Genomic DNA, 19,476 nt, shown 5'->3' with positions numbered 1-19,476 from the left:
AGACTCTTAAGTGCTTACTTGAGCTTGTGCAGGTCCTCCATGGCTCTGGCCAATGCTTCCTCCGAGCGCAGAGCTCTCTCCTCAGCCTGCTGGGCTCTCTGCAAAAGGTCTGCTGCCTGGCCTCCACATGATTGGCCCACCACCATCGCCTCCACCCCACACAGGTCCTCCAGGTCTGAGACAGATGGTACACACAAACACATGATGGAGAGATTCATTTCTGGGTTGATGACTGGTGTATGGACTAAATATGGTGATTGTACATACCTATCTGGAGTAAAGGATCATCAGGTAGAACAGGTCGCATGTAATTATCACTGTCCCAGGGGAAGACGCCATTGTTTGAACTCTGCAGTAAACTTTCTCCACTACACTTCTGCAATGACAAAGTTTTGAACAGTTTTAAACAGTTTCAAACCGTCTGAGGTTAAAAGCAAGTACTAAAGTTTGACAGAAAATTAGCACAATACCATGGGCTAGTCAACTTACCTCTGATCGTATGTAGTTTATCATCTTTATGTAGCCATAATCATCCAGACCTGCCAGCAGATGTTTATAAAATGTTGGTATGGTGACTCAGTCACAATCAAATAGCCAAAAACATCAAACAGAAATGACTTACTGAATTTCTTCACCAAATCCGGAATGTTTACATCATGTTCTGACAAGCAATGTTGTAGTGTGTCTGAGATTGAATTCAGTGATCTACAGGAGACAATTAAACATTCGTTAATTTTCACTAAGTGCTATTCTTTCGGTTAAAAAGTAAGAGGCTATAGCATCCAATCAGATTTCCGCAGACAATATAAACTGCTAAATTAGCACGAATAACGTTACGGTGATACAGACTACAAACGACTGGACAAACGTCAGTAGGCCTATTTAATAAAACCTACCTGTCACAAAATAAACACACGATGGATGCATTGGAACTCTCCTCCGTCCATTCCCACTGTCCATCATCGTCACTGTCTGACAGATCGGGTACCTCTTCTCCTGCTCCTCCATCGTGGTCTGCAACACAAGGCAAAGCTAAATACACCTTATAGTTAAATCACACACAGAGATGTTACAAACGTCAGCATCAAGTAAGGTTAACCATTATTATTTAGCGCTAATATGCCACATGATGGCTATCTTGTTGAACCTCACGTGAGCATCGCCACAATAAAGCACATCAAACAACACTGATTGACACTTGTTGGCTTCGGTTTACCAAAATCATCTGAAAGAACCTGCTGTTAAAGACAAAAACTCTTCAAAAGTTACATATTTACTTTGTTCACGTGTACCTGTGTATTCCGCCATGCTGTCTCCTTGGTTTCACCAGTATAGTTGCTGCTTCCGGGTCACACAGCTTCTGCAGTTCAACTCTGTAGACATACGAGGTCGCTGTTTCTTTAAACATCGCTACGTCACTGCTCATTCTGTTGGGCTGGGAGACAGACTTCTCGCTTTCCCTTCCACACAGCTTTGATTGATAGTACCCCGCTTGCCTCTGCATTGATGTAAAACAACTGTAACGGCTTGCCACATATCAAACCACATTCCTTTGACAAGACACGAAATGCAAAACAATTTGCAGTTAGCCCACAAAGAAAAACTGCTGCTTATATAAAAAGTTTGGAGAAAAATGCAATATCACAATCTCAACCATAGCCAGCCTAAATCGGGGAGTTTCCACAACAAATCAACCAATCTAAATGGCCAAGTTTAACCTAAATATAAGATTTAAATCATGAATTGAAAAAATTACCATCAGTGGTGAGTGGTCAATTTGCAATCTGTGATCTTTGTCTCTGTAGTGCTTGATTACAATTTCTTGTGAATGGGACTACTTTGGAAATGTTAAAATAAAATGAGAAGCACTTTTTGCTTTACACTGTGGCTTTACCAGACTTAAGGATGGTTTGGGTAAGCCAGCTGGTACAATATAACGAGGAACATAAGAAGAGAGGCTGAGAAGGCCAAAAGTGACTACCGGTACTTTTCTCTGCACTGCCAGAGGGAGTCTTCCTGTTTTGAAAATGCATGTCCACGGATTTAATGGCATCAATCCCATCAACACTCACTTGCTCTCTAGGGAACTCGTATCTGGAAGCATAATGCAAGTCTTCCGGAATTCTTCAAGGTTTGCACTGACCAAACACTGGTGCCTGCATAGCTGATACTGGGCACTTCATCTGAAAGAGGCTCAACTTGGCTTTTTGTCCAGACCTGGCAAGTGGATATCAATTTGAAACGATGTACAGGACCTTGTACTTTCATATGGAACATGTCAATGGTCCAAGTCACCTATATACTCAGAAATCATGCCATGCTGAAGATTACTGCATCCATGTCTTGGAGTAGACTTTGCATTTGCTGTGGAGAAGTAACAGCTGACATCAATTCTGTTTTTACTTGTTCCACTCTTCCCATTGCTATGGCCAAAGTTTGAGCAAGACATGAAAAGAATCAGTTATGGAAACTTCCCCACTCTGAACCGGTGTCATATGATCTGACATTTACCTATAGGAAAGCCAACACAATTTACACTGACGTCCAGTATTGCATGTAGCAAACACGCTCTGTGTGGAGAAGGATGCGATATCTACAAAGGCACCATTGAAACTTTCTCTTGCATTTTAATTAAGTGTTGAATCATTATACAGTACCTGAAAAAAAAATTCCAAGCAACATCATTTAGCCCTCATAGCCTCTAAGCAAACAAACCGACCTAAACACACCCTATCGGAGTAATGTAACCCATAGAGTAGACATATATATGTCTATGATGTAACCCACTACTGTGGGCAACACCAGCCTGAAATCTGAGCTTCTGTTTGTTTATCACACCTTTGAACGCCCACCATGCATGGAGCCACAGACCTAATTGGTTTGTAACACCAGTCAACTGTGAACCATAATTATTTAAGAGGTGCCTCATTGTTCAATTTTCTCTTTAGCACTCCTACAGGGCCAATGAGAATTGAAACAGAATCAATCTTTCCATCTGATTTCACACATTTTAGCAGTTAAATTAGGCTACTTCAAGAGCCAGAAACTAATTTTACAAGGTTATGATAAATTGGGTCAGTGCATATATATGTTTAATATTGTGCAAGATTACAAGTTATCCTTTCCATTGTAAAAGAAAGCCTTCCAAGTGCGATACAGAAAAACATCATATTCATGTTATATTCCCTTTCACCAACATAAAAAGTGTATCCAGTGTATAGCAGACCTGAGGCATAAATGTTACATTTAACACACAAATAAAAACTTTTTTCATTTCTCTCCCTTTTGCCCAAGGTCATATATTGCCTTGTTCTCCAGGATTTCTACTTTCTTTTCTCCCTGGATAAGAGTATTGGCTAACATGGCCCTGGCCACTGATCCGATGGGAATGGACATTGCTGTCGGAAACACACTAGAGAATGCACCCAAGAACTTCCTTGCCATCCATTCTGCTGGTCGGCTCTCTTCTCTGTCCACCATGAGAACTCTGGGGGAATATTCAAATGTTAACATTATTAACTAGGGTGGGATAGAGTACAACATGAAGTTAAATAATTCAGTCATGGTCAAACGCATAGCACATAATACCTAATCAAATCCAGTTTAATATGAACACAGTATATGACCAGTTACATGAATATATCTCAATGGTAAACATGACATCACTATATATCTAACATAGTAACTGTTTTATGTCTAAGGAACAGCGCAATAACTTGATAAATGGAGTAAATGAGCAAACATACGCAGGTCGGAAGACAGAATAGCGCTCAAAGTCCAGTTGCTCAATATCAGCTTCTACTTGTCCCTGTTAATACAAAAAATGTATTTGGTAGAACACTCAGTCATTTTGAAAATTAGGCTCAGGACTAGACTTGAAAATATTGCTGCTGTTATTTCTGGAATATTAGTGGTTTATATAATACACCAACAATAGACATCACATTCACCTATAACAATGTATACATCTATTCACCTAAACAACACAACCCAGAATGATAATGTTATTGTTCATTAATTATATCCTTGCTTGTGTCTAACTGTGACTTCAGATACAATAGGGAATCTTAAATACTATTTCTAGGGAGTAAAACTAAAAGGAACCAGTCAATACTTAGTCTTTTAGAATTATGAGTAGTGTTTGTTTTATGTTGAAGTCATTTTGGATTAAAGCATTAGTTGCTATTGTCAGAAACACACCTTGACTTTGAGATATAGGAAGCTACTTGTTTTGTCTGCGCCTTTCGATGACTCAAGATTGAAATGGGAGCAGCCTCCTGCCTTGGCAAGCTCGGCTGATTTCAGAACGTAGTCATGGTCTACCCGAATGAAACCTTCCTGAAATAAAACATCCATTACTTTTACATAGCATTGAAGTTCTTTTCAAATGCCGCATGAAAATTAAATTTCTTAGACTCACAGTCCCAGCTTTAGCTTTGGTTGTTCCCAAGCAACAATATCCCACATCATGGCCTTGAAATGCTGCTGCATGGTCATCCAACTTCTCAAAGTCAACAACTTCCTGAGCCTGTGTAGGAAGACATATGGGAAATATTGAAGTGGTCCCATTAAAATTAACTAATTTGGTGAGATATTAGACACAGCTTATGGTTATGTATAGGCCTTTACGTTACCACATTCTCATAGGCTTTGTCTTCAAATGTGAGCTGTCGTCTACCGATGAGTGTGATTCGGGAAAATAGTTTCCGTTCTACAATTTCTTTGAGCAGCACTTTTCCCGTTTCCCCAGAAGCACCAAGAATAAAACAGCTTTTATTCCCCCCCCTGTAGGTTTCTTCTAATGAGTTTAGGTCCATGCTGGAAACCAAAGCAAACTCTAGTCACACTTAGTTATCTCATTGATATTTTCAAGAACATTTTTTTGCTTTGCAAAACACACATACAGCCAAAATGTAGGCTATGTGACAATATTAAGAGAGTTTGTAATGCACCCTCTTAATATCCAACGTTTGGGGCATGTCACAAAATTCGTCCAATTGGTTGTTTGGTACAGCCAATCCAGGGAAATTAGCAGAAAAGTATAATGCATTATCAACTTCACAAAATAATCTTTTAAAAACAAGTTTAGAAACAATGAGTGGTGTGTACATTTAAATGTATGCATAGCAAACAGATATTTTCTGTCATTCAATCGTCCTGATAATTCACACAAAGATAACATTTCCAATGGATCCTTGATTTATTGACGAATCACTTCAAGGTAGAAATAGAAAGGTGAGAAACATTGTCATGTTTTATGACGGAGGTTGACCTGAGCGGACATATGAAAAGTATGAACGCATTCGAGTTCAGAGCTGGCTATAGTTTGGGACCAATGCTCTGTCCAGCTTGGAGGACAGCTCGAAAATTAGATTGTAGCACGTTTTCTACCATATTGCAGTTGGAAGGAGACATCGTTTGTGTTTTAACAACGTTTCGCTTCTGACTTATTGACCCGGGAACTTCGAATCTGTGAACATCTTTCTAAATGTACCCAAGTCCCGTTTTGTTGTCTAACTTGACTGGATCCTGACATGCTTGCTACATGGCAGCTAACCAAAGCCCCCTGTTAAAGTTAAAAGTATGGTTAGGTATGAGTACAAAGCTACATGACCCCATGAAACGCGCTTACAAGATGAATGTAGGAGTAAATGGCTGGCAAACGTTCACAAACTAGTGTTCAACGCCTCCAGTCCATCTCTCTCAATCAGATGCTAGCTAGTGTTAGCAGCAGTAATGTCTTACCTTAAGACCTCAATGGGTTCTGAATTTCCTAAAATCTGTAAAGCAACGGCGATTAAAACCACTAAAAGAGCTAAAAAGCAAGAAACTCTACAACAACTGCTCTCAAAGACTATCATAACCAGCTTCTAACTACGCAGGACAGGCAAAAATGAAATACTCCCACGAGAAACCGACTTCCTGGTTTGTGCGCTTCCACGTTTAGGCATGCGCAAAAAAACACCTAGCGTGTCAGAAGCAGGCGAACCCTCAAATCGATTGAGTTTTGACGAATTTGCAGCCTGGCAGGAAAATGTTCGTGGAAAGTAGATGACGACTTAAACTAATCGGACTTGCGCTGCTTTCGGAACTAAAATACAGAAGTAGTTAAATTGACAGACACAACAATGCACACTTTACTACATTGATTTTCTTGTCACTAAAGTTCATGTGGAACAAAAATGCCGAAACATCATAAATACAGTATGGGTACAGTATGGGGCGGCCTATGATCAAGCCTGTATGTAATCTTCTTTTCCCCACACAACACACCTGAAAGTCATGATTATTTTGCTCTTTCGTTGCCTCCAGGCCCAGTGGATCGCCGGGACTCCACTGAATTGTTCCAGGCACAGGGCACGAAGGAATACCAACAGCTGGCGCACCTTAAGCAGCCAGATGTCATCTTCCCTGCTGTCTGATCCAGCTTTAATGGCAGAGAAACTCTGGCTCCAAGAGTGACTAGGCAGGACAAGTACTCTGCATTTCACCTCTCTGATAGAGACACCAGAGAGAGGTTTGGCCTGGAGTTGAGCCAGGCTGCCGTTCAGTCCCTTTGGATTGGGACAAATATAGAACCCAAATGAGAGATGAACCTGCTGCTCTTGTGCCTCCATCTCCTGAGCAGACACCAGAGATTTCAAAGAGTAGCCTGATCGGGAAGTGAAATAAACAATTGTCCAGTGATTTTTTTCCTATATTTCTCAAATCAACTTCTAACAGGCTACTAGACCACTACTATATGGTAGGCCAGAGCAGTAGAAAAAACTTCAATGGCTCTGGGGCAGGCAAATCAGTTTTCAACTTATCAGCTGCCATTCCCTATAGGACCTTTGTACTGCAAGGACAGCATGGACAAGCGTGACGTCTGACCCTTAATTCAATTTTGGGCCTTCATTCGATTCCTATTTAACATTTCACATGTGTCATTGTTATATCAAATTTCATGTAGCCTGCAGAGAAAAAAATGAAAGCCAACCTAACTGAGCTAAACACAAGTGAACAGACTAAAAAGACAATGTTTATCAAAAGCACAAAAAACAGGTTCAGTTGCAATACCTGGAAAAAAAAATTCTTTCTTTAGGTTATCAGTGTAAATAAGTCAGTCTTATTTCAGTTAAAATTCAAGTATCTGTATTTTGAACCACATGCAATGGAGAGACCACAGAATAAATCCAATACAAAACATTACAGTAATCCAGAGAGTGATACACGCATGGGCAAGTGTTTCCATAATATATTGAACCACAGACGGAGCTAGGGATTCACTGTCAAATTAAACTGATTATTACACAATCAAAACCAAAGAATCAGACTGCATCTAATTAAAACTACATTGGTGAAAAAAGGATTTACATTCCTGAAAAAATCCTGTGCATAATATGCATACTTTTTTTTTATTTATGTTTATATCTGCTCTGTGCATTTCCGTATGTCTATTGATGTAAAATATGGCAAAGTGATCAGTACAAATTACAACTGCCCTTAACCTCAGAGCTCTTGCTTACCATAAAACTAGATACTAATCTAGATAAAAGATCTAGATTGCATTGGCCGGGAATCGAACCCGGGCCTCCCGCGTGGCAGGCGAGAATTCTACCACTGAACCACCAATGCAGAACTGTCTGGAAAAAATGGTCATGTGACCTCGACGAACAGTACTGTTTCAGCCTTCATTGACAACACAAACTTCTCTGGAAGTATTTCTCTCATTTCTTTTCAAAGTTGAAAGTGGACATAACTACCATATCATTAATGCACTTACACTAATTGACAGTTAGTGTACAGTTCACACTAGGTCTAACTACAAAGCCATTTTGTTGAGTTAACTACAACATCATTTATACACTTACCCTGCCTGACAGTTCACAGAATCTGGGTATTATAGTTGAACATGGTGTAACTACAAAGCCATTTTGTTGTGTGTCTAAACCCACAGTGCAACGTCTGCACTGTACAGGGATACAGATATGCACAGTACATTTTATGAAACAATTCAGTATTTTCCAGGTAATCAGTGCACATCAGTCAGTCGTATTTCAGTTAAAAGTATCTGCATTCTGAACTACATGCAATTGAGAGAGCGCAGAATAAATCCAATACAAACAATTACAGTAATCCAGAGGAGAAGTGATACACGCATGGGCAAGTGTTTGCATAATATATACAGTACCAGTCAAAAGTTTGGACACACATTTATTTTGTTTGAGAAGTGTTTTCTTTACTTTTATTATTTTCTACATTGTAGATTAATACTGAAGACATTTAAACTACGAAAGCACACATATGGAATTATGTACTAAACTAAAAAAGTGTTATCTACTATCTAGAAAATAAAAAAAAGTAAAGAAAAAACTTCTAAAAAAATTAGAAGGTGTGTCCAAACTTTTGACTGGTACTGTAGAACCACAGACGGAGCTAGGGATTCCCTGTCAAATTAGACTGATTATTACACAATCAAATCTGATAATCAGACCGCTTCTATTTATCGTTAGCGATTAGCAATTCCTACATAATGCCACTTTAAAACTACAGTGGTGAAAAAAGGGATTTACATTCCTTTGGCCAGGGATCAAATCTCGGCTGAAATTCCTGTGCATTCTATGCTTACTTTAAAAAATTAAAATGAAATCTGCTCTGTGTATTTCCGCATGTCTATTGTCAAATATGGCAAAGTGACCAGTACAAATAACAACTGCACTAAACCTCATCTTGCTTACCATAAAACTAGATAATAATCTAGATAAAAGTTTAGATTGCATTGGCCGGGAATCGAACCCGGGCCTCCCGCGTGGCAGGCGAGAATTCTACCACTGAACCACCAATGCAGAACTGTGTGGTAAAAATGGTCATGTGACCACGACGAACAGGACTGTTTCAGCCTTCATAGACAACACAAACTTCTCTGGTAGTATTTCTCTTATTTCTTCTCAAAGTTGAAAGTGGACATAACTACCATATAATTAATGCACTTACCCTACCTGAGAGTTAGCATACAGTTCACACTTGGTCTAACTACAAAGCCATTTTGTTGTGTGTCTAAACTGCATTACAGTTGAAGAACATCCCATTGTGTGTGACTACACGGAACGGAAATAGATACAAAGAATAATACAATAAATAGAATAAAACATTGTAAAAAGCAACCATGCTCTTGACCGAAACCCACGGTGCAACCTCTGCACTGTACAGGGATACAGATATGAACAGTACATTTTATGAAACAATTCAGCATTTTCCAGGTAATCAGTGCACATAAGTCAGTCTTATTTCAGTTAAAATGTAAGTATCTGCATTCTGAATGACATGCAATTGAGAGAGCGCAGAATAAATCCAATACAAAACATTACAGTAATCCAGAGGAGAAATGATACACGCATGGGCAAGTGTTTCCATAATATATTGAACCACAGACGGAGCTAGAGATTCACTGTCAAATTAAACTGATTATTACACAATCAAATCAGAGAATCAGACTGCGTCTAATTAAAACTAGTGGTAAAAAAAGGATTTACATTCCTGAAAAAATCCTGTGCATAATATGCATACTTTTTTTTTATTTCTGTTTATATCTGCTCTGTGCATTTCCGTATGTCTATTGATGTAAAATATGGCAAAGTGACCAGTACAAATTACAACTGCCCTTAACCTCATAGCGCTTGCTTAACATAGAACTAGATACTTATCTAGATAAAAGATCTAGATTGCATTGGCCGGGAATCGAACCCGGGCCTCCCGCGTGGCAGGCGAGAATTCTACCACTGAACCACCAATGCAGAACTGTCTGGAAAAAATGGTCATGTGACCTCGACGAACAGTACTGTTTCAGCCTTCATTGACAACACAAACTTCTCTGGTAGTATTTCTCTTATTTCTTTTCAAAGTTGAAAGTGGACATAACTACCATATCATTTATGCACTTACACTAATTGACAGTTAGTGTACAGTTCACACTAGGTCTAACTACAAAGCCTGAGCTTTGAGTTAACTACAACATCATTAATACACTTACCCTGCCTGACAGTTCACAGAATCTGGGTATTATAGTTGAACATAGAGTTCACACTAACAAACTCACTAGTAAACAATTTTTTTGTGTGTCTACGTTGTCATTATTTTAAAACCATGTACAGCATGGACAAGCGCTTCACTTGCTCTCTCTAGTGTTCACTATGAACCAAACCAAACCAAACTAATCGATTCTGCAGTTGAAAAACATCCAATTGTGTGTGTGTGTGTGTGTGTGTGTGTGTGTGTACAGTTACTGATACATTTAAACGTTAAACGTTAACATTACTCTGTAATGCTTCAAAGAGATTTCAAAGAACAGCCTGATAGGGGACTGAAATGGCCTCAATTTGTCAGATTTTTTCTTATGCTTCTCAAAATAGCTTAGGCTATAACTTGATACATGACCACTTCTATTTATATGGTTGGCTGGGGGGAAAAAATTATCTGTACGGCTGAGGGCTAGGCAAATCAGCTTTCACCCTAACGTCTGCCATTGCCATAGGACCTTTCTACTGCATGTACAGCATGGATAAGCGTATCATTCTATTTCATGTAGCCTGCAGAACTAAAATTGAAAGCATACCTAACTTTTCCTACCTCTATAGTGCCCAATTTGTCCTAGCCTAAGGCTACTAGTGGTGGTAGAATTGCCAGGCACACCCTGCGGTCCAATATAGGCCTGCAAGACATAAAATGCCACGTTCCTAAAGACGAGTGATTTCATCCATTCACTTGTAAAAACCAGCAAACAAAAACAGAAAACTTGTTTCGTATGTATTCCACAATGCAACGAGCGCAGCCATGTTCAGTTAAATAGTTATGACCACTAACATCAATGTGCTAAATTCGGGGGGAAATGTGTTGTCAATTATTTTTCTGTTAATTATTTCTCTGCTAATTGGCATTGTATTTTATATCGTTGGAAAGCCTGTTTATTTACCTTTACAATGATATCCAACATGTAAGGGTCATGCCTTTGTGGGATGAGCAGCACAGCTGATAATGTGGGTAGCGCCCAAGTAAAATTTGCCAAGATTTTATGCCAATGCTAAACAGTGTATTCTCCTGTTGGTATTCACTCTTGTTTTGAGCTCCACGTGTGCATTGGGCCTGCTGGGTGCTGCGCCCTACTAAAGTGATCATTTGGTGTCTGCTCCAAGCATCAGTATGCCACGTTTGTCTAATCTGGATAAGGCGCATGTGATAGGGCAAGTTGAAGTTGGTGTTCTGCAAAACCAAGTTGCAGCATTATTTGAAGTCAGCCCTGGTAGCATCTCCAAACTGAAGTTCTGTGAAGCGGGCACCCCAAGAATACCGGTCACCCGTAGGCTGTCCTCTAGAGATTTGCAGGCCAGGTTTGCAGGACGTTATGGCATACAGATCTCTGATCAAACGTTCAGGAACAGACTGAACACAGCCGATCTCCCAGCTCATAAGGCTACCAGGAAGCCTGCAATGACTGCCCTTCACTGTTAGGCCCATTGGCGCTGGTGTCGGCAACACCAACAATGGAACCTGAACATGTGGGGGAATGTTCATGTTCAGTGTCCAGGTTCTGCAGGAGTTTGGTTGGCAGGGTCAAAGAATGGAGACCACGTGAAGAACGCAATGCTGATTGATGCACCATTTGAGTAACAGCTTTTGGTGGGGGGCGGTGTCATGGTGTGGGCTGATATCTCCATCACTGGCAAAATAAGTCATCAGTGAAGGCCATCTCAATGCAGTGAGATATCGGGATGAGATTCTGCAGCCAGTGGCAAACCCATATCCCTGTAATCTGGGACCTAACTCCACCCTCCAAGATCACAATGCTAATGCTTGCTTCCTCCAGAATGTGGGAGTAGAGAGAATGGAATGACCTGCCATGAGTCCAGACCTCAACCCAATTGAATACTTGTGGATTCAGCTTGGGCGTGCTGTACGTGTTAGAGTGACCAACACAACCACGCTGGCTGACCTGCAACGATTCCTGGTTGAGGAATGGAATGCCATCCCACAACAACGTGTGACCAGGTTGGTGACCAGCCTGAGGAGGAGGTGCCAGGCTGCTGTGGCTGCGTATAGATCTTCCACCCGCTACTGAGGCTCCTGACGGTGTATTAAATTATATAAGTGTAAAATTGCCAATATGTCTTGATTGTTCCTTGTTACTGATCTAGGGTTCAATCATCCAATCCACCAAACAACTCAAAACAAGAGGCAATACCAACAGGAGAATACACTGTTTAGTATTGGCAGAGAATTCTGGCTAATTTTACTTGGGTGCTACCCACATTATCAGCTGTGCTGCTCATCCCACAAAGGCATGATCCTTACAAGTTGGACATTCGCCAATTAGCATTGTAGCAACAGAGAAATGATTGACCAAACACTAATGTATGAAACTTTTTTCCCGAGTTTATTTCTTAGAATAGGTGTCGAGTGTCAAATCATTTTCTAATATGTTGTTCCCACCAACTTTATAAAGACTAACTTAATCGATAGTAAGCCAAATTGAACTCCAACAAGTGTGACAGTCTAACGTTACCTGAATAAGCAGGCACTAGTCTTTAGCATTTTAAAGAAGTTCGTGATGGAGGCAAAACCATTACGCATTATTTTACGCTTTTCTTCGTGTAACATTTCAGATGCAGTGCACAACGATACAATTTACCATGATATGAAGAGTTTTGCCTACCTCCGTGATATTGGATTAGCCTGCGCAGTGCGCCTGACTACTTCCCTCGTGGTTAATACCGGTTGGCTCTTAATTCTGAAACAAAAGAGACTAAACAAAACACAGAATCCATTACATTATTAGTCTTTCGTTTATATGTGAATGTTCTATGAATTACCAAATTTCAATGTATGTGTTTGTCTTCGTTGAAAAGATACCCAGGTCGTTGCTCCCGGCGTGGAGAGTTGTCAAAGGTGAGTCCATACACGTGATCCAAACCCAGCACACAGTTAACATTTCGCTCATCATCCTAACACATCACGTGTCAGCAACATTTACAGCATGGATTTTACATTTAACTTGAATAAGTCTAATGAAAGACTATAAACAGATCTTTTCACTGTCCGCGCTGAGAACTGCGCGTCTCACGCAGACCGTATGGCTGCCCGAACGTGATTACATGGACGATAAAATGAAAAGCAAAACCCAGATAGCAAGCTTATACGGATCCACCGGTGGATTTTGGTCGGCACCACGTCTGGTCCGCTCTCAGACCACCATCATCTTTAGTGTAACTGGGTGTGGATATTAAGAAAATAACATAAAATGTTTACAATTGTAGGGATTTCTAAAAGATGTCCATTACGTAGTCTATTTAAAATATCAGCCGCTAAACAGAAGTTGTTCATTGCTCTGTAAGGCTCTCAAATTGAACAATGTCTTGGCCTACCAATAATGATTTGCATTACGCACTGGCAACATCTATAACTTAAGGCTGTAAACGTTTGGTGAAAATGAATGAAGAGGTATAAATGAATAAAGAAAAAAACGTTTTAAAGTAATTGGGAAAACAGTGGCCCGTTTGTCTGGACAGCCCGAGAATCAATGCCCAAAAGGCCAGTGGACCTCCAGCTCTGCTCCCAGTGGGACGACAGTGGTCAACTAGCCTTTGATGTTACTAGGGAGGTTCCTCGGCCAGCACGCACAGATGGTGTACGATGTTGACCTTTCTAAAACAATTCCTACAACCTCGGCCTACTCACCTATATGAAACCTTCCACAGATAGGCCATTTCCAAACTGGACCCTTCAAACCTAGTGAACTCTGTTTCGTAGTCACTCTCGCCGCTACACAGGGCACTCTTAATGAAGAGGAAGGGTGTGAGACAGGGGCACATTTTGGGATGCCCTCGATGGGAAAAGGAAATTTATGCCAGAGTCGTTTTCATTGAAATAACGAACAATAGACATTAAAAACACCATAAAATATATGTTTCAGAGACCCTGGAAAATAAAGGATTTCTTTCCTCTTTACTCCTTTCATTGTGTGTGTTGAGCTGAATGTTTTCATGTTTTTTTACAGTAACTTTTCCATACACTGTATTATGTAGACCCACACATGTATTATGTAGGTCTATATTAAGTGTTTTACTGCATTTGTTGCTAACATCAGTTTCAGTGATATGTTGTAAATTACTCATTAATTAACGGTGAAATAGTCCCGTGACAGCTGTGGAGTAATAGCGCCATCTTGTGGTGTGAAAAAACTTCTAAAAACTCAATCCAAAACTATGCCTCCGTTGAGAAATCGCCAACATGACTGCAATTAGTCTACATAGGCTACCGAACATTACATTAGGCTACTTCAGATTCTGCTACAGGCCAGCCTAAGTAATCTAGGTTAGGGTGTTTTTATTCACGAATAGATATGCCTACATCTCCTCCAACCAAGCCCGACATTCACAATGGTATCATATGATACGAGAGTAAACATATAATCGTTGGACATTGGTGTGCAATTGAGTTGTGGCAGTTATCTTGAAAAGTTGGAACTTCATAGCCTGACGATGTCATACTCATAATTCTAGTCAGAATATGAACTTCCCAACCAAAAAATGTGTGGGCGGGGCTAAATTCGGTCTGGTATCCAGGCTAGGAACTTCAATGACTTCAAATTAATTTCGATAGAGGCTAAACTGGGGAGTCAATTCTCTACTTAGGTTTAAGGTCGTGGGGTGGATCTGAGAAATGTCATTCTTTGATATAGATCATATAAATGAACCTATTAAAACATAGTGTGGCTACATGTGTGGCTACATGTATCATAAAGTGGTCTACTTTATGCCATTGGTTGACAGTGTACTTGAGGTGACGACACCGATTTTCGTCTACACGGTCTGATGTTGCTTTGGCGACGATGATGCCATAATGACACGTTCCAGAACGTTTAAAGTAGAACACTTAAGAAAACGAAATCTTGATCAAACCTTATCGAAATCCCTTTCAGAGAGCGCAAACATTTAATCCTACCGAGACATTCAAAAGATATTCAGCTGATTTGAAACATGAAAGGCCACAATGAGGTAATTTATGAAAAGCAATTTAGGCCAGAGATTACAGAAGTACGTTTTTCTGCATTTTTATTATCAACTAATTTCTTAAACTAATTGAACGAAATTCCATATTGTTAGGCTACTTTTAATCTTGGCTGTTTTTTTAAGTATTACTCAATTCTTATTACTATTTCTGAACACTGAATGTTTTCAAAGACTTTCCTTTCCTGCTGTGATCTACACCATAGAGTATTTTAGCTGGGAAAGGATGTCCCACGAGGAGTTTACAAAAAAACAACATCATTTCAATTCACTGTATGTCAATTAGTGAGAATATTCTGTTTGTAACCCTTTGGGCTCTGACTGACAAATCTCTTGCAGAAGGAAATGCTTTTGATCTTCATGAAGCTTCTACAGCAGGGAGCCATAAAGCCCCATTTCTCTGTGCATGACATGATCGAGTATATGATCCGTCAGGAGAGAGAAGCCTACATGGAGAGGTCAGATAGAAAAACCACATCCTTTAAAATGTCAAAGTCTGCTAGAATGAGGGTGTACCAGAGAGATTGACCAGGAAGATCATTTTGTATTCCTCTTTTACACTTAGGTCCTGTCAAATGAACGGCACTGTCGATGGCAGTTCCTGTCTGGTAAGCAAAAGTGATCATTATAATGACATAATTATAATACTTTCCATCTGTAACAGCTGACACTGTTTCAATGAATTGTTAAGAATTTGAACATTAAAGAATATTTGTATGACACCTTTAAATCAAGTTACAATGTTTGGGTAATATTATAATGTTTTCTTGATTTAGATGATGGAAGTGAAGGCACTTATTAAGCTGCTGGATATCCTACGGGAAATTGAGCAAGAACTGATGGAGGCTAAAGAGTCTTTGCCCACAGGCCTATTTGATCCGTAAGTCACCTTCAAAAGTGAGAAGTATGGTTTAATGTGCCATTCTGTGATTGAAAATGATAGTTTGAGGTTGTGTATTGTTTCCCTTCATTTCTAAGATTTCTGATTGTTGTTAATATACTCTATGTGCTAATAAAAGAACATTTTACTTTTCAGTAGCGAGCCATCAACAGACAACAGCTCATTGAAAGCGGTTCAGATGGCCGTGAAGGTGATGGGCTACCGCTTCATCTACCGGCCATTTGGCCCAGAGCACTATCTCTCGGAGGTGGTGGTGGATGTCGTTTCCAGGCTGGTCCATCTCATGGAGACCAACCCAGCAGATGCTGCCCACCGTGCCCTGTCTGTGTTTCTGAGAGGCAAAGCCAGTGTTATTGCACTAGAAGTGCTGAAAAAACTTCCAAAAGATCAGAACATTGCCTACTACACTCATCTGACTGCTCAGAGGATAGTCGAGTCAGTTCAGCGCAAACTGTTAAAGTCCACAGAGATAACAAGTTTGGACCCAGGAAGCAACAATGATAGACTAATAACTGAATTCACTTCAATTATCATAGCTAAAATTGAGAAGCTTTTCCGTCCACGCTGTCTGCCATTGGAGCGTGTGAACATCATCACCGTCCTTTTGAGGGCTTCTGAGAACAGACATCATGCAGACTCCATGAAGTTGGTCATTCATTCTGACACTGTGACGTGTGTCATAGTTCTTGTGCTGCACTTGATATTTTCAGAGGAGAACAATGATGTTGAATCGTTGCATACCTGGCCAATTGCAGATGAAGTGGTGGACAGACTTGCCATGTCTGGTGCAAGAGTGACCAAAACACACCACAAAGACAACTTCCATATCGAGCTAAGGGAGATAATTGAAATGGTTCACTCCATTTATGCCCAGCTACTTGATGGTTCTGGAACAAAGCTGATTTTACAGTATGCTATGTCGGCCAGGGCTAGGATGGCTTCTAAAGATTTCGCTTGCTTTGTGGCCGAGGCAATATTGAAGGCACACCAGGAAAGACCTGACAATGTAGTTAGTGCAATAGGGAAGGAGTTGCCTTGCCACAATCTGAAAAATGTGTTCAGAGACCTCGTGGCCAGATTTGTCTGCCAACTTTTCTCTGTCTCTTTCGCGGAAGATGGCCTTAAATGCCTTCAGCTGGCTGAGCAGCTGTGTGCTCTGGTTCAGCGAGATGTAGAAGAAGTGAAAGATGCAACCTTCCCGTCTGGACTGGAGGAACTGCAAGAATCAAGTGCTAGTGTCATCCAAGAGATTGCGGTTGAATGTTACAGTGACTACTTGCAGGCCTTCCCTTCGAGAGATGACTGGGCAGTCGATTCATTTCTGAAAGATGAGGAGCACTGTATGCAAACATCTGGCATCATTATAACAAGCCTTTTTAATTATTTCAAAGCCCCTCTGATTCCCTGTGACAAAGAACAAGACAATATAAAAGATTCTGAAGCTACACCTAGCAAAGAGAAACAAAAGGATGAACACAGCCAAAGAAAGAATGGAGTGAGTACTTAAATCATTACTAAGTGAAATACAGATTTGTGTTCCAGTTTCACCAATGAAAAATGACATCCCACTCTCCCCTTCACCATTACTGCTGTTACATGTGTAATGTATCAGGCATTATGATATTAGTGTTTTCTTTTATTTAGTTGTGAGAACTTTAATTGTTTTTTTTTATATACTCAGTTACTTTTTTGTAATCACTCATTTCCCTTTTATGTGTAAAGTAGTTTTTGGATCTTTTATTATTGTCCAGACAAATTGGTGACATAGTAAAGGTACTGGCCTGCCTGATCATTTCTATTCAATTCTAAATTACGTTTGGAGGCCTAAGTTTTTTCTCTCTGCCCTTGTTTCAGTGTGTTGCATACATAACCTTGAGCATTGAGGAATGTGAGGAAGAGAGCACCCCACCAGGTAAGCTGAGAACTCAACTCATTACAAAACATTTCTCATTTTGTATGTATCCCCTAAATATTTTACATCTGTAGATGTAGTTAGTGCAATAGGGAAGGAGTTGCCTTGCCACAATCTGAAAAATGTGTTCAGAGATCTTGTGGCCAGATTTGTCTGCCAACTTTTCCCGGTCTCTTTCGCGGACTAAGATAGACTCCTTAAATACCTTCAGCTGGCTGAGTAGTTGTGTGCTTTGGTTCAGCGAGATGTAGAAGAAGTGAAAGATGCAACCTTCCGGTCTGGACTGGAGGAACTGCAAGAATCAAGTGCTAGTGTCATCCAAGAGATTGCGGTTGAATGTTACAGTGGCTACTTGCAGGCCTTCCCTTTCAGAGATGACTGGGCAGTCGATTCATTTCTGAAAGATGAAGAGAACTGTATGCAAACATCTGGCATCATTATAACAAGCTTTTTTAATTATTTCAAAGCCCCTCTGATTCCCTGTGACAAAGAACAAGACAATATAAAAGATTCTGAAGCTACTCCTGGCAAAGAGAAACAAAAGGATGAACACATCCAAAGAAAGAATGGAGTGAGTACTTAAATCATTACTGAGTGAAATACAGATTTGTGTTCCAGTTTCACCAATGAAAAATGACATCCCACTCTCCCCTTCACCATTACTGCTGTTACATCTATAATGTATCATGCATTATGATATTAGTGTTTTCTTTTATTTAGTTGTGAGAACTTTAATTGTTTTTTTTTCAATACTCAGTTACTTTTTTGTAATCACTCATTTCCCTTTTATGTGTAAAGTAGTTGTTGGATCTTTTAATATTGTCCAGACAAATTGGTGACATAGTAAAAGTACTGGCCTGCCTGATCATTTCTATTCAATTCTAAATTACGTTTGGAGGCCTAAGTCTTTTCTCTCTGCCCTTGTTTCAGTGTGTTGCTTACATAACCTTGAGCATTGAGGAATGTGAGGAAGAGAGCACCCCACCAGGTAAGCTGAGAACTCAACTCATTACAAAACATTTCTCATTTTCATATGTATCCCTTAAATACTTTACATCTGTAGAGATAAAACTGATCCACCCATCTCTGTGATTTCTCCATTCTCCAGAGAAAATCAAGACCTCCAAAAAGGGCATCAGAGGCTTTTTTAAGAGACTGTGGAAGGCAGTAAACTGCTGTGCAGCCTCCCAAGAGGTTGACTAAGGAGATACAGTTAGGCCCGGAAATATTTGGACAGTGACACAATTTTCATAATTTTGGCCCTGTACTCTATCACAATGGATTTAAAATGAAATAATCGAGATGGAGTTGAAGTGCAGACCTTCAGCTTTAATTTGAGGGTATTTAAGTCAAAATCAGAAGAAAGGGTTTAGGAATCGCAACAATTTTCATTTTTGGGCATTGTTGGGCCCCTCAAAGCGGATATCCAGGAGCTGACACAAGGCAGTCCCTGTTGATATGTAAGCTTGGCAGACAATCAGGGCGGCCACGCCCACAGACCCCATGGCGGAAGACTTCAGGCAAACTTCAGGAGAACTACACCTAAATGATCCTTTTTAACAATAAAATATATTTTAATCACCTATCTGTGCTGTATTCAGAAAGAGAAAGATAACTCAAAA

At 40.1% G+C, this 19,476-nt stretch overlaps 3 protein-coding genes and 3 non-coding genes across 9 annotated transcripts; 1 reads left to right on the top strand and 5 right to left on the bottom strand.

Annotated features, from left to right (window-relative positions):
- Positions 1–7: 7 nt before the first annotated feature.
- LOC122131727 (protein arginine N-methyltransferase 3-like) lies at positions 8–2,508 on the bottom strand. Of its 3 annotated transcripts, XM_042706384.1 has the most exons (7): positions 2,073–2,508; positions 1,278–1,373; positions 897–1,014; positions 623–705; positions 490–539; positions 268–376; positions 8–175 (listed from the first exon to the last, which is right to left on the bottom strand). In XM_042706384.1, the coding sequence occupies exons 2-7, from the start codon at positions 1,306–1,308 to the stop codon at positions 15–17; spliced, it is 552 nt and encodes a 183-aa protein (XP_042562318.1). In that variant the 5' UTR covers positions 1,309–1,373; positions 2,073–2,508; the 3' UTR covers positions 8–14. The 3 variants fall into 3 exon arrangements, with proteins under 3 accessions (XP_042562318.1, XP_042562317.1, XP_042562319.1); XM_042706383.1 differs by having other exon boundaries at positions 1,278–2,508; XM_042706385.1 differs by having other exon boundaries at positions 1,293–2,508.
- Positions 2,509–3,070: 562 nt separating this feature from the next.
- htatip2 (HIV-1 Tat interactive protein 2) lies at positions 3,071–12,949 on the bottom strand. 2 transcript variants are annotated; one of them, XM_042706382.1, is made up of 7 exons: positions 12,886–12,949; positions 12,689–12,778; positions 4,635–4,818; positions 4,421–4,528; positions 4,201–4,338; positions 3,747–3,808; positions 3,071–3,487 (listed from the first exon to the last, which is right to left on the bottom strand). In XM_042706382.1, the coding sequence occupies exons 3-7, from the start codon at positions 4,815–4,817 to the stop codon at positions 3,271–3,273; spliced, it is 708 nt and encodes a 235-aa protein (XP_042562316.1). In that variant the 5' UTR covers position 4,818; positions 12,689–12,778; positions 12,886–12,949; the 3' UTR covers positions 3,071–3,270. The 2 variants fall into 2 exon arrangements, with proteins under 2 accessions (XP_042562316.1, XP_042562315.1); XM_042706381.1 differs by lacking the exons at positions 12,689–12,778; positions 12,886–12,949 and adding an exon at positions 5,746–5,963.
- On the bottom strand, positions 7,547–7,617 carry trnag-gcc. The gene has a single exon. It is a non-coding gene; the product is annotated as a tRNA-Gly (tRNA).
- trnag-gcc lies at positions 8,758–8,828 on the bottom strand. Its single transcript has one exon. It is a non-coding gene; the product is annotated as a tRNA-Gly (tRNA).
- trnag-gcc lies at positions 9,706–9,776 on the bottom strand. The gene has a single exon. It is a non-coding gene; the product is annotated as a tRNA-Gly (tRNA).
- A 1,856-nt stretch (positions 12,950–14,805) lies between the features above and the next one.
- On the top strand, positions 14,806–19,057 carry LOC122131728. Its single transcript, XM_042706386.1, has 8 exons — positions 14,806–15,499; positions 15,607–15,649; positions 15,818–15,921; positions 16,078–17,437; positions 17,797–17,854; positions 18,322–18,425; positions 18,785–18,842; positions 18,963–19,057. Exons 1-8 carry the CDS (start codon positions 15,387–15,389, stop codon positions 19,055–19,057), a joined length of 1,935 nt encoding a protein of 644 aa, XP_042562320.1. The 5' UTR covers positions 14,806–15,386.
- The last annotated feature ends 419 nt before the right edge of the window (positions 19,058–19,476 follow it).

The sequence above is a fragment of the Clupea harengus genome, unplaced genomic scaffold (genome assembly GCF_900700415.2).
Source record: "Clupea harengus unplaced genomic scaffold, Ch_v2.0.2, whole genome shotgun sequence".
Taxonomy (NCBI): domain Eukaryota; kingdom Metazoa; phylum Chordata; class Actinopteri; order Clupeiformes; family Clupeidae; genus Clupea; species Clupea harengus.
The sequence above is the reverse complement of the archived record's forward strand: the minus strand, read 5'-3'. Positions and strand labels throughout refer to the sequence as shown.